The sequence below is a fragment of the Heloderma suspectum genome, chromosome 9 (genome assembly GCF_057233095.1).
Source record: "Heloderma suspectum isolate Gila_16-S chromosome 9, 16-S_ref, whole genome shotgun sequence".
Lineage (NCBI taxonomy): Eukaryota > Metazoa > Chordata > Lepidosauria > Squamata > Helodermatidae > Heloderma > Heloderma suspectum.
The window spans coordinates 4,001,807-4,015,607 of NC_139466.1; the positions used below are offsets into that span (position 1 = coordinate 4,001,807).

A 13,801-nucleotide genomic window follows, 5' to 3' on the forward strand; every position below is an offset into this window, starting at 1 on the left:
AAGGGCCAGGGCAGCATGATGGGGAGACCTGTAGGCACATCTGACTTTCCAGATAGTGGAGCCCTGGGACATTTCTCAGGCTCCTTGTTAAACAAGTAGAATGTATGAAGCTGATTACAGTGGGTGGCTGGGGGTGATGTTGGGGGCAGCAAACAGAAGCTCACCATGGACAGTCTATTACAAATGCACAAACTGGAGAGGGTTCAGAGGAGGGCAACGAGGAAAATCAGGGGACTGGAAACAAAGCCCTTTGAGGAGAGACTGAAAGAACTGGGCATGTTTAGCCTTGAGAAGAGACGACTGAGGGGAGATAGGATGGCGCTCTTCGAGTACTTGAAAGGCTGTCACAGAGAGGAAGGCCAGGATCTCTTCTCGATCATCCCGGAATGCAGGACGCGGAACAATGGGCTCAAGTGACAGGGAGCCAAATTCCAGCTGAACATCAGGAAAAACTTCCTGACTGTCAGAGCAATACAACAATGGAACCAACTACCTAGGGAGGTGGTGGGCTCTCCCACACTGGAGGCATTCAAGACGAGGCTGGACAGCCATCTGTCAGGGATGCTCTGACTTGGATTCCTGCGTTGAGCAGGGGGTTGGACTCGATGGTCTTATAGGCCCCTTCCAACTCTACTATCCTATGATTCTATGCTCAGGACCATTATAAGAAACTGAGTCAGTGGCTGATACTTTCCACCATAGACAAGACAACCTCCATTTCCAGATATGGGTCGCCATCAGTACTTGGGTTGCTGGGGTGTGGTAACAGACCAGGAGGGCAGGTTTGGGCCCTGGCTACCTGCCCAACCCTAGCCTCATGTAGAATGATGACCAAGGGATACTCAGGTGTTTGGGGTTTTTTAAGACGCTTAGGTTGCAGTCCTATGGGACTACCACCCACTAGATGGAAGACTCTGATCTCAGAGGCTTCTGAGTATCCTCTGTCCTGTTGGGCTGCTGCTGGCATAGCCAGACGAGTGACAGAGGTGACTTCTACCTCTCCATCTTCCTCCTTGATTTCATCCTCTAGACACACCTCTGAGTCTGTCTAGAGAGGTTGTGCTGCTGGAGCCAGGACTGGAGAGGCCACGGGATACAGCTTTTGCAACCTCCATGGTTCTTTCCGCAGCAGCTGAGAGGGGGCATGGGAGGGATCAGAGCCCAGGGACCATGGGGTCGCTCTGCCCATTAGTATTTGCATACACACATATCGATCTATCTTTTTTATATGTTTTACCTTAAGACTGGCGGCATCCACAGTGGGTCCAGAGCCTCCTTGTTTTGCTGCTGTGCCACTTTACACCAACCTCTCAACACACACACGGACACACATGTGGGAAAATCAGGCCTCATTCCCCCACTGGCTAGTTTGCAGTGAGCTGGGGTTCTTGGCAGGAATACCAGACCAGGTGGATCTTGATCTGACCTAGGCAGCCATGTCTGTGTTACTAAGCAAAACAACAGACATGGGACAGGGACACTTCACACAAGGCAGAAATGCTTTAATTGGTAAGGGATTCTGGGCACGTGCTCTTGCATAGTAAATTTTAGACCTGTTGGTGGATTGCAGGGATCTTTTTAAAAAAGAGGAGACTAGAACACGTGAAGACCAGGATCAGTCCATTCTTAAACTACGTAACAAAATTGTAATGCAAATCCCCCACTCCTCGCAACTGACGTTGACAGCAGCGCCCACCCCACCCCCCAAACACACACCAAGTGGGAGAGTTTGACTATCTCCTCTTCTTCCTCAGAGCAGACAGCTTACTCTGTTTTGGGCCATCCATGTTCATATTCTTTGATGTAAACCAGCATTTCTCAATTTTTGCAAATTATTTATTCCATCGTTGTTGTTGCTACTTCTAACATTTTTATTGTAAGCTGTCTAGTGGGGACTTGCCCTAAACAGCAGGGGGCGGGGGTGGTAATCATAATAAGGAGATCTACAAGTTCAGAAAGTTTGTTTTTCTTGGCCTGTAGCTGTTTGAATCTGGTCTACCAGATCTCTGCATTCTAACACCAATTTTTTATCCAGCCTCCTTGGAAGTTGCTTTGGGAAGGTACAGCAGTTATTATTAAGCATAGCTCAAAACTAGACATTTGCTGTGCTTTGATTTCGGATTTAACCAAAATCCAGCAGCTCTGCTAAGCCTTGTTAGTTGGTGCCTGGTTTGTTGGCTTCTTCTTTCTCTCTTGGCACCTTTCTGCTCCCCGGGTTTCTCAGTGCGGTGACAGAAGGGAGTAGAGCACTCCGGTTTGAAAAGCTTGAGATTATGTGAAAGCACAGCTCTAAATTTAGCACATGGAGGCAGCACCGCTGCTTCCCACACAGGTAATTAGCATGCTGCCACCATGAGCAGCGACAGCACAGCTGAATTTCTGGCATTTATTAAGTAGGCCAGGAGTTGGTACACATTTGGGGGAGAGGAAGGGGAGAAAAAAACCCTCGTGTATCTGCTTAGAAGGAGCAAAGACGATGCTGTGCAGTTTCCCAAGGGATGGAGAGGGTGTTGCCCACGAGTGTTGAGTTGGTGCGCTGCTGTGCCAGCACTAGAAGATGCACCTCAATGCATAGAGGGAATTTGTACTTATTTATTTACTAAGGGCGCAATGCTATAGCCGCTAGACAGCAGCTGGATGGCCATAGGATAGGTCGGTTCCCTGAGAACTGACCTCCACCCCTTCCTGTGCTGCCTCGTGGGCCGCATGGATCGGCCCTGCTCTCCATGCGCATAAGAGCAGCATGGAGCCACAAAAATGGGGCGTTCGTGGGGGCGGGGAGGGGAGGGCAGAAGTGCCATTCTGACGCTTCCTGTGCGTCGTCCGGCCTTCGCCACCCCCCCCCCCGCCTTCCTGCAGCTAGACAGCTGAAATCGGCTGTCTAGCTGCAAATGCAGGGCGGCTGAAACGTGGTGGAGAAGATCCCCTCCACGCTGCTCCTGCCCTGCATTGGATAGGCAGTCGCCTCGGAGCTCGGAGGCGGCCGCCAGCCCCATAGGATTGCACCCTCCAGGGACTTATGCCCCACCTCTCCCCCAAAAATGTCTCAGGCAGCTTAAAAAACAAATACAAAAGCATAAACTGCACCTGAAAATAATTTGCATAAAGACTGGAACATCGCCACAGCGGAAGCAAAAATCCTCCCTGATAAAAACTAGAGAATGAAACCGGCAACAATAAAACGCAGAGCACATTAACTTGCTGATAGAAAAGCCTGGCGAAAACAGCAACACGTGGGTATGGAGCTAGAGGGGGCATTCCTCAAATGGGAAATTGGGCCCAGGGGTGCAGAAAGAGGATGCGGCCGGGGGGCCATCAGTCTGGCTCTAGCCCTGCCCCACGTAGTGGTGATGGGCTGGGCACTCCCTCAACCATGGGCAGGGTTACCTCGTCCAGTGCTCTGCCCATGCAGTCAGTCCTGCCTCTGAAGGGTTGCTTTGCTTCAGTTAGTGCTTTTCTGGGCTTTAACTCGGGTTGTGTCCTTGCCAAGCACTCAAAGGAGGCCCCCCTACAAATGAACCTCCCGAGGGCCCTGCTTGCTTGCTCTCATGGCTATGGGCTTACCTAATGGCAGCCGCTGGGTCTAATCTTCCTGCCGTGCTCCAGAGCTATGCTACCTTGGTTTGTCCCAGGCGTTGTGGGCAAATCAAAATGGCGGCTTGCAGCCAAGGGACTGGGAATGTGGGTGGGCCGTGCAGTGGCCCAGGTAGGTCCTGCTGGAGCCCTTGGGCCAAGGTGACATTCAGCCGCTCTATGTCTTGAGCTGTCACTGGCATTGCAAGGGCTAGTCTGCTCTTCTGCTTTTGAAGTGGAAGAGGCGCCACCTGGATGCATGTCCTAAAAAAAAGGTTTTTAAAAAGGACTAGTTCAGCCTTGCCCAACCTGGTGACCTCCAGATGTGTTGGACTACAACTTCCATCATTCCATGCTGGCTGGGAATTATGGGAGTTGTAGTCCAATGCATCTGGAGGGCCCCAGGTTGGGGAAGGCTGTGCTAAACTAATCCATGGAGCAGAGGGTTCTCACCCGCTATATAGCTAAATAGCTATTTCTGATGGCTAAATAGAACCTCCAATTTCAGGAATAGTTGGTCTCTGGATACCAGATGCTGGGAACAAGCAATGGAGGAGGTCTGTGGCCACCATGCCTCACTTGTGAATGGCCCGGGGGGGCGGGGGGCTGGACTGGCCACTGTTGAAAGTGGGGTGCTGGGTTAGATGGCCCTTGTTCTGCTCCTCAGTTTCTTAAAGGATTTGCCTTTTGTTCATGTGAATGTATCCTAAGCTGCCATAAAACACCCTTTGCCCAATATGCTCTGCTGCAACCACTGTGTTTCTGTGTGGTGGCACTGTCTGTGTTGTGCTCTGTTGCCCTGTGGCCTTTTTTGCACTTGGGCCTTTATAAAGAGGTTTACCTTATGCTTGGTTATTTTATAGGAACTGGCCAGTGATCCACAGACAGCAGAGTGTGATGCACGAACACTGGAAGTAAAGCAAGATGACCCCAAAGAGGTTTGTTACGCGGTTACTAACAGTGCCCACATGTGGATCTTAAGGAGCTGTGAAACCAATCTTTTTAGCAGCGCACTGAAAAGCAGCTTCACTTTTGGAGCCTGCGACTCACTCATGTTCCAGACATTTTTGTATTGTTACAGTACAGTTTCCAGATGTGGATATTCTAGGAGAAAATTAAGAGGAAGCTGTATTCCAAAGCCATTCCAGAATTTGTGAAAACTAAATTAGTTTAGTTCTCTATGTTGCTATTATTGTTCTATTATGTTTTAATCTGATTAGTTCTTTTATTTTTCAAACATTTTGTGCACCACCTTGGTGAGTTTTGTTTGCAAAGGCGGTATAGAAATACCTTAAATAAATAAATATTTCTGTGTTTTGGTGTCCCCCAAGTTGGTAGTGAGACTGAAACAATTTAGCAGATGAATTCGTCATCTGCTGCTCTTAAAATGCAGTTCTTTGAAGTAAAAAGCTAAAAGTGAAGCCCCCAGGCTAACTTAGCCCCATTCATTTCAGTGGGTCTACTCTAGGTAGGACTAACATGGGATACTACCCTAGGACTGCCTTCCCCAACCCAGTGTAATCCAACACGTCTCGATCACCCCTGCAAAGGCCCTGCCTCGATTGCCCACCAGTCTGATACTTGACTGCAGGCAGGTCCACAAGCAGACCCCAGAAGCCAGTCTTAATCCCTCCCTGTATGCCAAGCTTGACTTGATATATATTGCAGTTTTTTGTTCTTCCTTTTACAAAAGAAAATGGCATTTTGGAATCCTCCTCCTCAAATAGATCAGCATCTCCCAAACTTTGGAGACTTGAAGTGCTGGCTTTTTTCTGAATGCAAACCAGCAGAGTTTGCTCGTTATGCTGTAAGAGATTGTGTACTTCTGCGATCCCACCCACCCACCCTCCGAACACTGGGCCAGCATCCTCTTTGCGGCTCTAAGGTAGCCCTGTGAAAATTGCACGTCCCTTTCAAGGACAGGACCACAGTTTCTGGACAGCGGCGGTGCTTCTGTCAGCTGTGGTACGAGCTGCACTGGGGAATCCTGATGTGCCCGCCTTTGGGATGATGTTTATTATTTATGTATTCCATTTACATCCTGCCTTTCCCCCAAGGAGCCCAAAGCAGCATACGTGATCCTCCTCTCCATTTTATCCTCACAACAACCCTGTGAGAGTCAGTGGCTGGCCCATAGTCACCCAGTGAGCTTCAGGGCTGTGTGGGGACTGGAACCCGGATCTCCCGAGTCCCATTCCACTGGTCTGAGCACAACACCACACTGGCTCTATATTGCTGCCTATGTGTTGTCAGGGGAGGAGATCCCTGCGGCCTGGAATGTCCCCACTCTGGGCACAGAGGGCACCCAGTCTCCCAGGGCACCCGCCAGTCCCCCTTGCGGCAGACGGGCCTCCCAACACGCTGCGCCTCTGCCAGCGATCGCACAGTCAGCCACGCTCTCCACCGGTTTGCTGCCTGCCTGCTGCTGTACGTAACACATCTTGTTTGCCGCTTAGATCATTGACAATATTATAGAAGAAAGCCAGAAGGCACATCAGCTTGAGGACGATCCCTTGGGCCCGTCTGGAAAGGAACTGACCCCCCCCTCGTCACACGCAAACGCCTGGATTTCTGGAGCAGACCTTCTCCAGCATATCCCCGAACTGTTGGTTGCAGAAGCAGCACTGCAGGGGCAGGATGAGGCCCCGTCAGGCCAGGCTCTGGTTGTGGCCAACGGGATGGAATCCAGGCAAGTCTTGCCATCTCACGGTGCTGGCCATGATGACGATGCACCGGAGCGCCAAGAAAGGGAAGCTGCCGCTGTTTCACCTGAAATCGGAAGTGAAACCCAAGAGCTGCACACAGCAGAAGGCAGCAAGCCAGAAGAGGGCTGGAAGAGCGAGGAAGCGACCGACGTGAGGCAGGCGGACGTCTCTGACCAGTCAGTCCCCTTGGATGTCATGCCCAGCAAAGATTTGTCAATGGGTGATGAGATGCCTCCAGCCAAACCCCCGCGGCAGCTCACCGTAGAGCCAGACATTGTTGCCAGCACAAAGAAATCTGGCCCGACCCGGCCCCCGCCCCCAGCAAGTGGCCCGCCTCCCAGGCCTCCGCCCCCTGCCCGGCCTGCCCCACCCCCACGGAAGAAAAAGAGTGACTTGGAAATGGAGACACAAAAAATACCTGGTTTGGAAGGCAAGTTTCAGTTTTGTAAATCCCTAGTTAGCCGTGAACTGCACATTTCGATTTTATCCATTCACCTCTCCGCCTCCCCCTTTAACATGTCAAATCTTGCTTCAGTTCCTTTCTTGGCTGGTGGTCTCTTGCCTCCAAACGCATCGATGGAATCCATGGGGAAAGATTCTCAGCCTTCTTTGGATCTGGCAAGTGCAACAAGCGGAGACAAAATCGTCACAGCACAGGTAAGCAAGCGACCATTGAAATACCCAGTTACACTTGGGACAAATTAAGTGGTTCTGGGATAAATCATTCTCCGGGACCAAGTGGGGAAAGGAAGGGAGCTGAAAGCACGTGCCAAAGAGTTGATCTAGACTTTCAGAAGAAGTGCAGGACATACGTCTTTGGCGGGACTGTGCCATTTCAGAACACCGGTGTAGGATTGCCTGTTTGAATGCTCTTCCAAGTCAAGAATTCAAGAGCACATAGAAAGCCACCCACTGGCACCCTAGGCGCAGCCCCCGTCATGGTGCTCCCCTATCGCCCCCTGAGGAAGGGGTCTGCCCGGTCTGCCACAGCAGGGGGAGGGGGTAGACATACCACTCGGGCCCTCGGCCTACTAATTTCCCCCGGCTTCAGATTGTACGGGCTGCAAAGCTGTGTGTGGGTTTGGGGAGCCTGCCCCTGCTGGCGTGAAGCTGTTACTGCAGGCTTCAACCACATGGGCACACTTAAATTAATTACAATTTAATTCATGCATTTCTAAAACAAAATAACCCCGAGGTGCATAGCATTATGGTCCCCTCAGTAGTATGCATGCCAAGTTCCAGGTGTCTTGGCACTATGGCACTGACAGATGGACAGAGAGACACAGATCTTCTTTATTATTTTAATGGGCCTGTGATCAGAGAATAAATGGTTATGATATTATTATTATTATTATCATCATCATCATTATCATTATCATGATGATGATACATTTACACCTTACCTCACATCTTATCTCAATGAGGTTTGGCACTGCACGAAACCTGGGGCCGGCCTTTTTGGTATAGGATTCTGGCCTGTAACCACTTCGGTCAGCTGGGACAGGGATTCATATGACTGAATCTTGTTCCACACAAAAGGGTCTACTGTCTATATAAAACTGACATGTCAGGGAAGAAGAGTTCTGACCTAGTCTTCTCCCTAAAATGGCAGCTATTGATAAATAGGGAACTTTTTTTTTTTGTACGGAGGAGGATTCAATCATGTGCCGTTCCCCTGCCCTAAAATCTGAAGTGGTATAGTTCAGAAACAGGTTTACCACCATACAATCCTGTGCGTTAATCCCATTGTTCAATGGAGCTCACTCCCTAGTAAGTGATTAGAATTGCAGCCTTGGTCTGCTTTCAGTTTGGCTGCCCTTTTAAAAGTAGAGTGCAAGTTGGTACTGGCCGGAGTTATGATGTCGCTCTCTGGAAATCCCATTTATACTGTGCAATATACCTTGACCCAGTTTCCGGTACTGGAATGTGAGTGAAATAATGTGTTCTCTTTCATTTTTTGCATTTAAGCAAATGCACATCTGTAATTGCAGGAAAATGGGAAGCCGGCTGATGGGCAGATGATCATCAGCAAAGTCATCGGGCCTCAGAGACCCAGGTCTAATTCTGGCAGAGAACTCACAGATGAGGTATCCTTTGGGGGCAAGGGGCGTTGCAGCTATTACCTTCTTCCAATTCGCATTCATCTTTGAGTACTGATTTGGGGGGATTCTGTGCTTAAAAGTACGCTCACATATACTCAAGACCCCCCCCCCCCCGCCAACATTGTGAAGCTGCATTCTGCCAGCTCAGTCCATTCGTCCATCTAGCTCAGCATTGTTCACACTGACTGCCAGCAGCTCTCCAGGGTTTCAGATGGGACTCTTTCCCAACCCTACCTGGAGTCGCTGAAGACTGGATAGATTTTTCATGCAAAGCAGATGCTCTACCACTAAGCTGTAGCCCAGGGGTCCCCAGTGTGGCACCTGCAGATGCCATGGCACCCACGAAGCTCTCCATTCCCTGGCCCCTTAAAAGAATTTAATTAAAACCTTGGAAAACATGTGATCATGACCGGTAGCCACCGATCCTTCTATCTACTGTGAATTTCTCTAATCCCATGTTCAAGTTTGTGGCCGTTGTGACGCACCTTGCGGCAGCAGATTCCATCAGCTGATTATGCACTGCGCAAAGTAATCTCTCTCTCTCTCTCTCTCTCTCTCTCTCTCTCACACACACACACACACACACACACACACACACACGGTCTCACTGTCCACCAAGCGTACCTTCATTAACTTCTTTAATGCCCGCTCTTTTATTTTTTTTTCCTAAACCAAAAAGCCTTCAAAGTTGTGGCCTTTCTTCCTCCTCCTCCTCCAGCCAGGTGCTGCAGCCCCCAATCATTTGGGTTGCCTTTTCCAGCTGTGGAGGTGGCACATGCAGAGTGCCAGCTGCCCCATGGTGGCAACCAGCAGAAACACAAACAGCCCTGCAGGATCAGACCAAAGGCCCATCTAAGGTAGCCCACAGGCAGGTTGTGAAGGCATCACATCCCCGCCCCCATTCTTTGCTCTCCAGCATCTGGTATTTAAAAGGTAGAGTTCGCCTGAACATGGAGGCTCTCCATTTCCTTATCATGGCCAATAGCCATGAGCAGACCTATCCTCCATTTGCACTGATGTTATCACCCATGCATTTGTCTAAGCCTTTTCTAAAACCATATAAGGTAGTAGCCACGGGTTTGAATTCTGGTAAGTTAGTGACAGGCCTGGGGCTGAGGTGCCACCGTGGCCTTATCCATCCTCCTTTCATTAGTGGATCCTTTCCTTTGACCCTTATTGTAGCGAGGCATGTGTGGCTTGGTCCACACATAACACTAACTCGTGGCTTTGGTTTCTGTGATGTGTGAATGCAGCCGTGCTAACAAACGATGGTTTGTTAACCACATCCCAGGAAGAGAAACCATGGATTGTTGTTGAGTTGCGAAGTCTAGGTTGTTTAAATCATGGGTTGTCGTTACATGTGAATGCAGAATTGTGGGTTGTGCATGGGTTGTTTTGCCAGGCTACAGAGGCAGCAGGCAAAAGAAGTAAAAAAAAACAAAAACCCAGCCACTTGGGTTGTACCACAAAGGCATTTAGGATACAGGTTGCACCACAAAGGCATTTAGGATACAGGGAGGAGGGAAACAAACAACCCAGGGACTGAAAAAATAAATGTTGTTTTGATCATCTACCAGACAAATCCTGTGTAACAACAAACCAGGCTTAGCGTTATGTGCAACCCAGGCCTGCGCGTGGTTGTACTTTTGAATATTTTTAACATGCCCCTTGACTTTGCTCAGGCCTTCTAACGCGGAGTCTTCTAGATTTCAAGTGCTGCTTGAGTACAGGAGAGCCATCACTCTGCCTGGTGAAGACATACCAGGGCGGGGCATTTTACCTCCTTTCTTAAAGCTCATACAACTCGAGCACAAACAGGTTGGGTTCGATATACTTTTGTTACCACCTTCCAGCAACTGGATGTTGGTCTCACTGTGTCCGTGTACCTTGTCTGTGACCCTTCCATCCCTCCTGCCCTTCTCTGTAGGAAATCCTGGCCAGTGTCATGATCAAGAACCTCGACACAGGAGAGGAGATACCTTTGAGTTTGGCTGAGGAGAAGCTGCCCACCGGCATCAACCCCCTGACGTTGCACATCATGAGACGGACGAAGGAATATGTCAGGTAGGGGTTGAGAGCGGCAGCCGGAGCCTGGCGGTGATCTGTTCCAGCATCTGTGTTTCCTGATGGATGTCATTCTGTGTACAGTCCCCTCATAAGCTCTGTTAGGGCGTCTTTTATTTATTTATTTATTTCATTTCTATACCGCCCAATAGCCGAAGCTCTCTGGGCGGTTCACAAAAACTAAAACCAAACAACACACAATAAAACAATTTAAAATATATAGAACATTAAAACCACAATATAACAATACAACCACAATAAAACCTAGCAGCAGTACAGGAGTTTAAAATACAGATTTAAAACAGCAAAGATAAAAATTTAGAAAGCTAAAATGCCTGGGAAAATAAAAAGGTCTTCACCTGGCGCCGAAAGGAGTACAATGTAGGTGCCAGGCGAACCTCACTAGGGAGCTCATTCCAGAGCCGGGGTGCCACAACAGAAAAAGCCCTCCTCCTAGTAGCCACCCGCCTCACTTCCTTTGGCAGGGGCTCATGGAGAAGGGCCGCTGATGATCATCTTAAGGTCCGGGCAGGCACATATGGGAGGAGGCGATCCTTCAGGTAACCTGGCCCCAAGCCGTTAAGGGCTTTGAATGTTAACACCAGCACTTTGAATCGGGCCCGGAAATGGACTGGCAGCCAGTGCAGCTGGAAAAGTACTGGCGTAATATGAGCTCACAGGCCAGTCCCTGTTAACAATCTTGCTGCCCTATTTTGGACCAGCTGAAGTTTCCGGACCGTTTTCAAAGGCAGCCCTACGTATAACGCATTGCAGTAATCCAGACGAGAAGTTATCAGAGCATGGATAACTGTAGCTAGGCTATCTCTGTCCAGATAAGGGCGTAGTTGGTATACCAGCCTAAGCTGATAAAAAAAGTCTTACACAGTCTTACACAGAGCTGCCTTTGAAGAGACTGTTCAAAGTGCCATTACAGCTGTGAGGCTATTAACTGGCATGTCTAGAAATGAACATATCTTGCCAGTCCTTAAAGATCTTTGCTGATTGCCAGTTTGTTTCCAGGCACAATTGATAGAATTGTTGAGTTGGAAGTGTCCTCAAAGATCATCTAGTCTCACCCCTGCCAGTGCAGGAAATCTACTGCCACAACATCCCTGATAGGTGGCCATCTAGGCTCTGCTTAAAAACATCCAGTGAAGGAGAGTCCCTCACCACCTTCCTAAGCAGCGTGTACCATTCAGGACGTTCTTCCTAATTTTTAGTCTAAATCCCCTTTGTTTGGGTTCTACCTTATGGAGCAGGGATAGTCAGTGTGGCACCCATGGGCACCAGTGTGCCCCCAGACACCTTTCTTGGCACCCACCAAGATGCCCTACCCCTCCCACTTTTAAAACATTACCAAATAGGTTTATGTTGGTGCTGAAAAGTGTGGGTTTAAAAGAGTTGTTTATTGTGTTCAGGCTCAGAACCCGTGTCTGCTTTGTACTTAGTCTTTGGGGCAGGTTACTTGTTCTTTGTGACTAGCCACACCTCCTATGGTAGCCATTTTGTGGTGGTGCCCACAACAGCTTCTCAAATTGCCAGATGTGCCCATGGGCCCAAAATGTTTGTCTTCCTCTGCTCTGGAACAAGAGAAGAACAGTGTGTTCCATTGTCTGTGTAACAGCCCTTGAAGATGACTATCCTCTTGCCTCTGAATAATTTGTTCTCCTGTCTAAACATACCCAGCTCTCTCAGTCTTCCCTCGTAATTACTGGCATTAAGATTAAGTCCTAATTGGTCCAGGACCAGGGTATTTGAAGGGCAGCATACTCCTGTATGAATACTGCTGCCTTACTCCCATATGCTGGGACAATACAATCATCAATACAGGACCCACCTTCTGAGGAGAAGTTGGTGGCTACCAGGGTTAATTTCACTGAGAAGTTTGGATGCTTGGTACATAATTTTGACGACTGTTTTACTTTTTCACAGTAATGATGGGGCACAGTCAGATGATGAAGACAAAATGCAGTCACAGCAAAGCGACACCGATGGAGGACGCTTGAAGCAGAAAACGTAAGGCTGCCGCTTCCTTGTTGGTTTATTACATTTATATCCTGCCTTTTTTCCTCCAAGGAGCCCAAGGCAGCATACATGATCTTCCTCCTCTCGCAGTTTATCCTCACAACAAGCCTGTGAGGTAGCTTAGGTTGAGAGTCGACGACTGGCCCAGAGTCACCCACAATGAGCTTCACAGCAGAGTGGGGCCTAGAACACAGATCTCCCAAGTCCCCTTTCAACACTCCGCACTGCTTTTGTTGTTGTACCTCAAACTCATTACAAGAACAACAAGGTTTGTATCCAGTGGTGGCTTTGGACTAGTGGGAAGTGCTTCTGCTCAGGCAAGGCAAGGCTCCTGACCCTCACCAACGCCCTCTGCCGACTGCATCCCTCCATGCCATCTCTCGTACTGTTCCAGAGGTCCCCCTCCCCTCCCTCCCCCGCTTTTCAGGGCCAGGCAGGGGCTCAAGTATGGAAGAGGGATTGAAAAATTCGAGTGTCCCGCCTTGCACAAACGGAAGTGCTTTCCACTAAGGCAAAGCCACCGTTGTACACAACCCCAGATGTGAATCAGCTGGTGGAACTCTTGCGAAGGGGCAATGGGAGGTGGTGACACTGTTGAGGAACAGGGGTGCATTTATGGGCTGTGAGTGCAGGAGGGTACCTGACACTCCCTGTTGCATGCACCCTGCCTACTTAAGGCAGGGGTGTTAAATCTTTCAGCTCTCGGGAGCTGCGTTCCGGTGGTGGGCGGGGCGAAGGAGAGGGGGTGTGGCCAACACGCCACCATGCTGTAGCTTAAGGCTCTTACCACCAATAGCTAAGCATTAGGGGAGGGACTTCAGCCCTTTAGAATGGGGGAGAGCTGCATCAGAGCTGGGGAACTACCAAACGTTGGGGGGGAGGGGAAAGGGGCGTGGCCCTTTGGGCAACCCCAGAGAGCCAGACAGGCTGGATGTGGCCCTTGGGAGTAAGGTTCTGCTCCCCTGCTCTGAGGGCATCTCTTGAACGTTTGGCACCAGTCCAGGCAGCCTCGTATGGTGACTCAGATGGAAACACCCCTGTCTCCATGCGAGCCTGTCCATACCCTGAGATGATCTTCAGAGGCCCTTCCCTGGTTACCCCCGCCGTTTCAAGGGCAGCAAATGGCCACTGGGGAGGAGGCCTTCTTGGTGGTGGCTCTCCATTTGTGGGACCTCTCTTGCCTGGCCGCCTACCTGGCAAACACCTTCCCTCCCCGCCAGCCCTGTCTTTTAATGGCAAATTCTTATGCCCTGATGACTGGCACTATTTTTATCTGCTGTGTTTAGATGTTATTGTTGAAATGTATGGTTATGTGCATTTCATTTTCTCTGT

At 49.6% G+C, this 13,801-nt stretch overlaps 1 protein-coding gene across 2 annotated transcripts in view; it reads left to right on the forward strand.

The window, feature by feature from the left end:
• WDR44 (WD repeat domain 44) overlaps window positions 1-13,801 on the forward strand; it is a 46,662-nt gene that overhangs the window by 16,239 nt on the left and 16,622 nt on the right. For both annotated transcript variants that reach the window (XM_084813564.1, XM_084813563.1), the window contains exons 3-8: window positions 4,437-4,511; window positions 6,030-6,708; window positions 6,814-6,935; window positions 8,270-8,365; window positions 10,308-10,444; window positions 12,377-12,460. In XM_084813564.1, coding sequence (XP_084669690.1) covers window positions 6,252-6,708; window positions 6,814-6,935; window positions 8,270-8,365; window positions 10,308-10,444; window positions 12,377-12,460 — 896 coding nt within the window. In that variant the 5' untranslated portion in view covers window positions 4,437-4,511; window positions 6,030-6,251. The remainder of the gene's footprint in view (window positions 1-4,436; window positions 4,512-6,029; window positions 6,709-6,813; window positions 6,936-8,269; window positions 8,366-10,307; window positions 10,445-12,376; window positions 12,461-13,801) is intronic.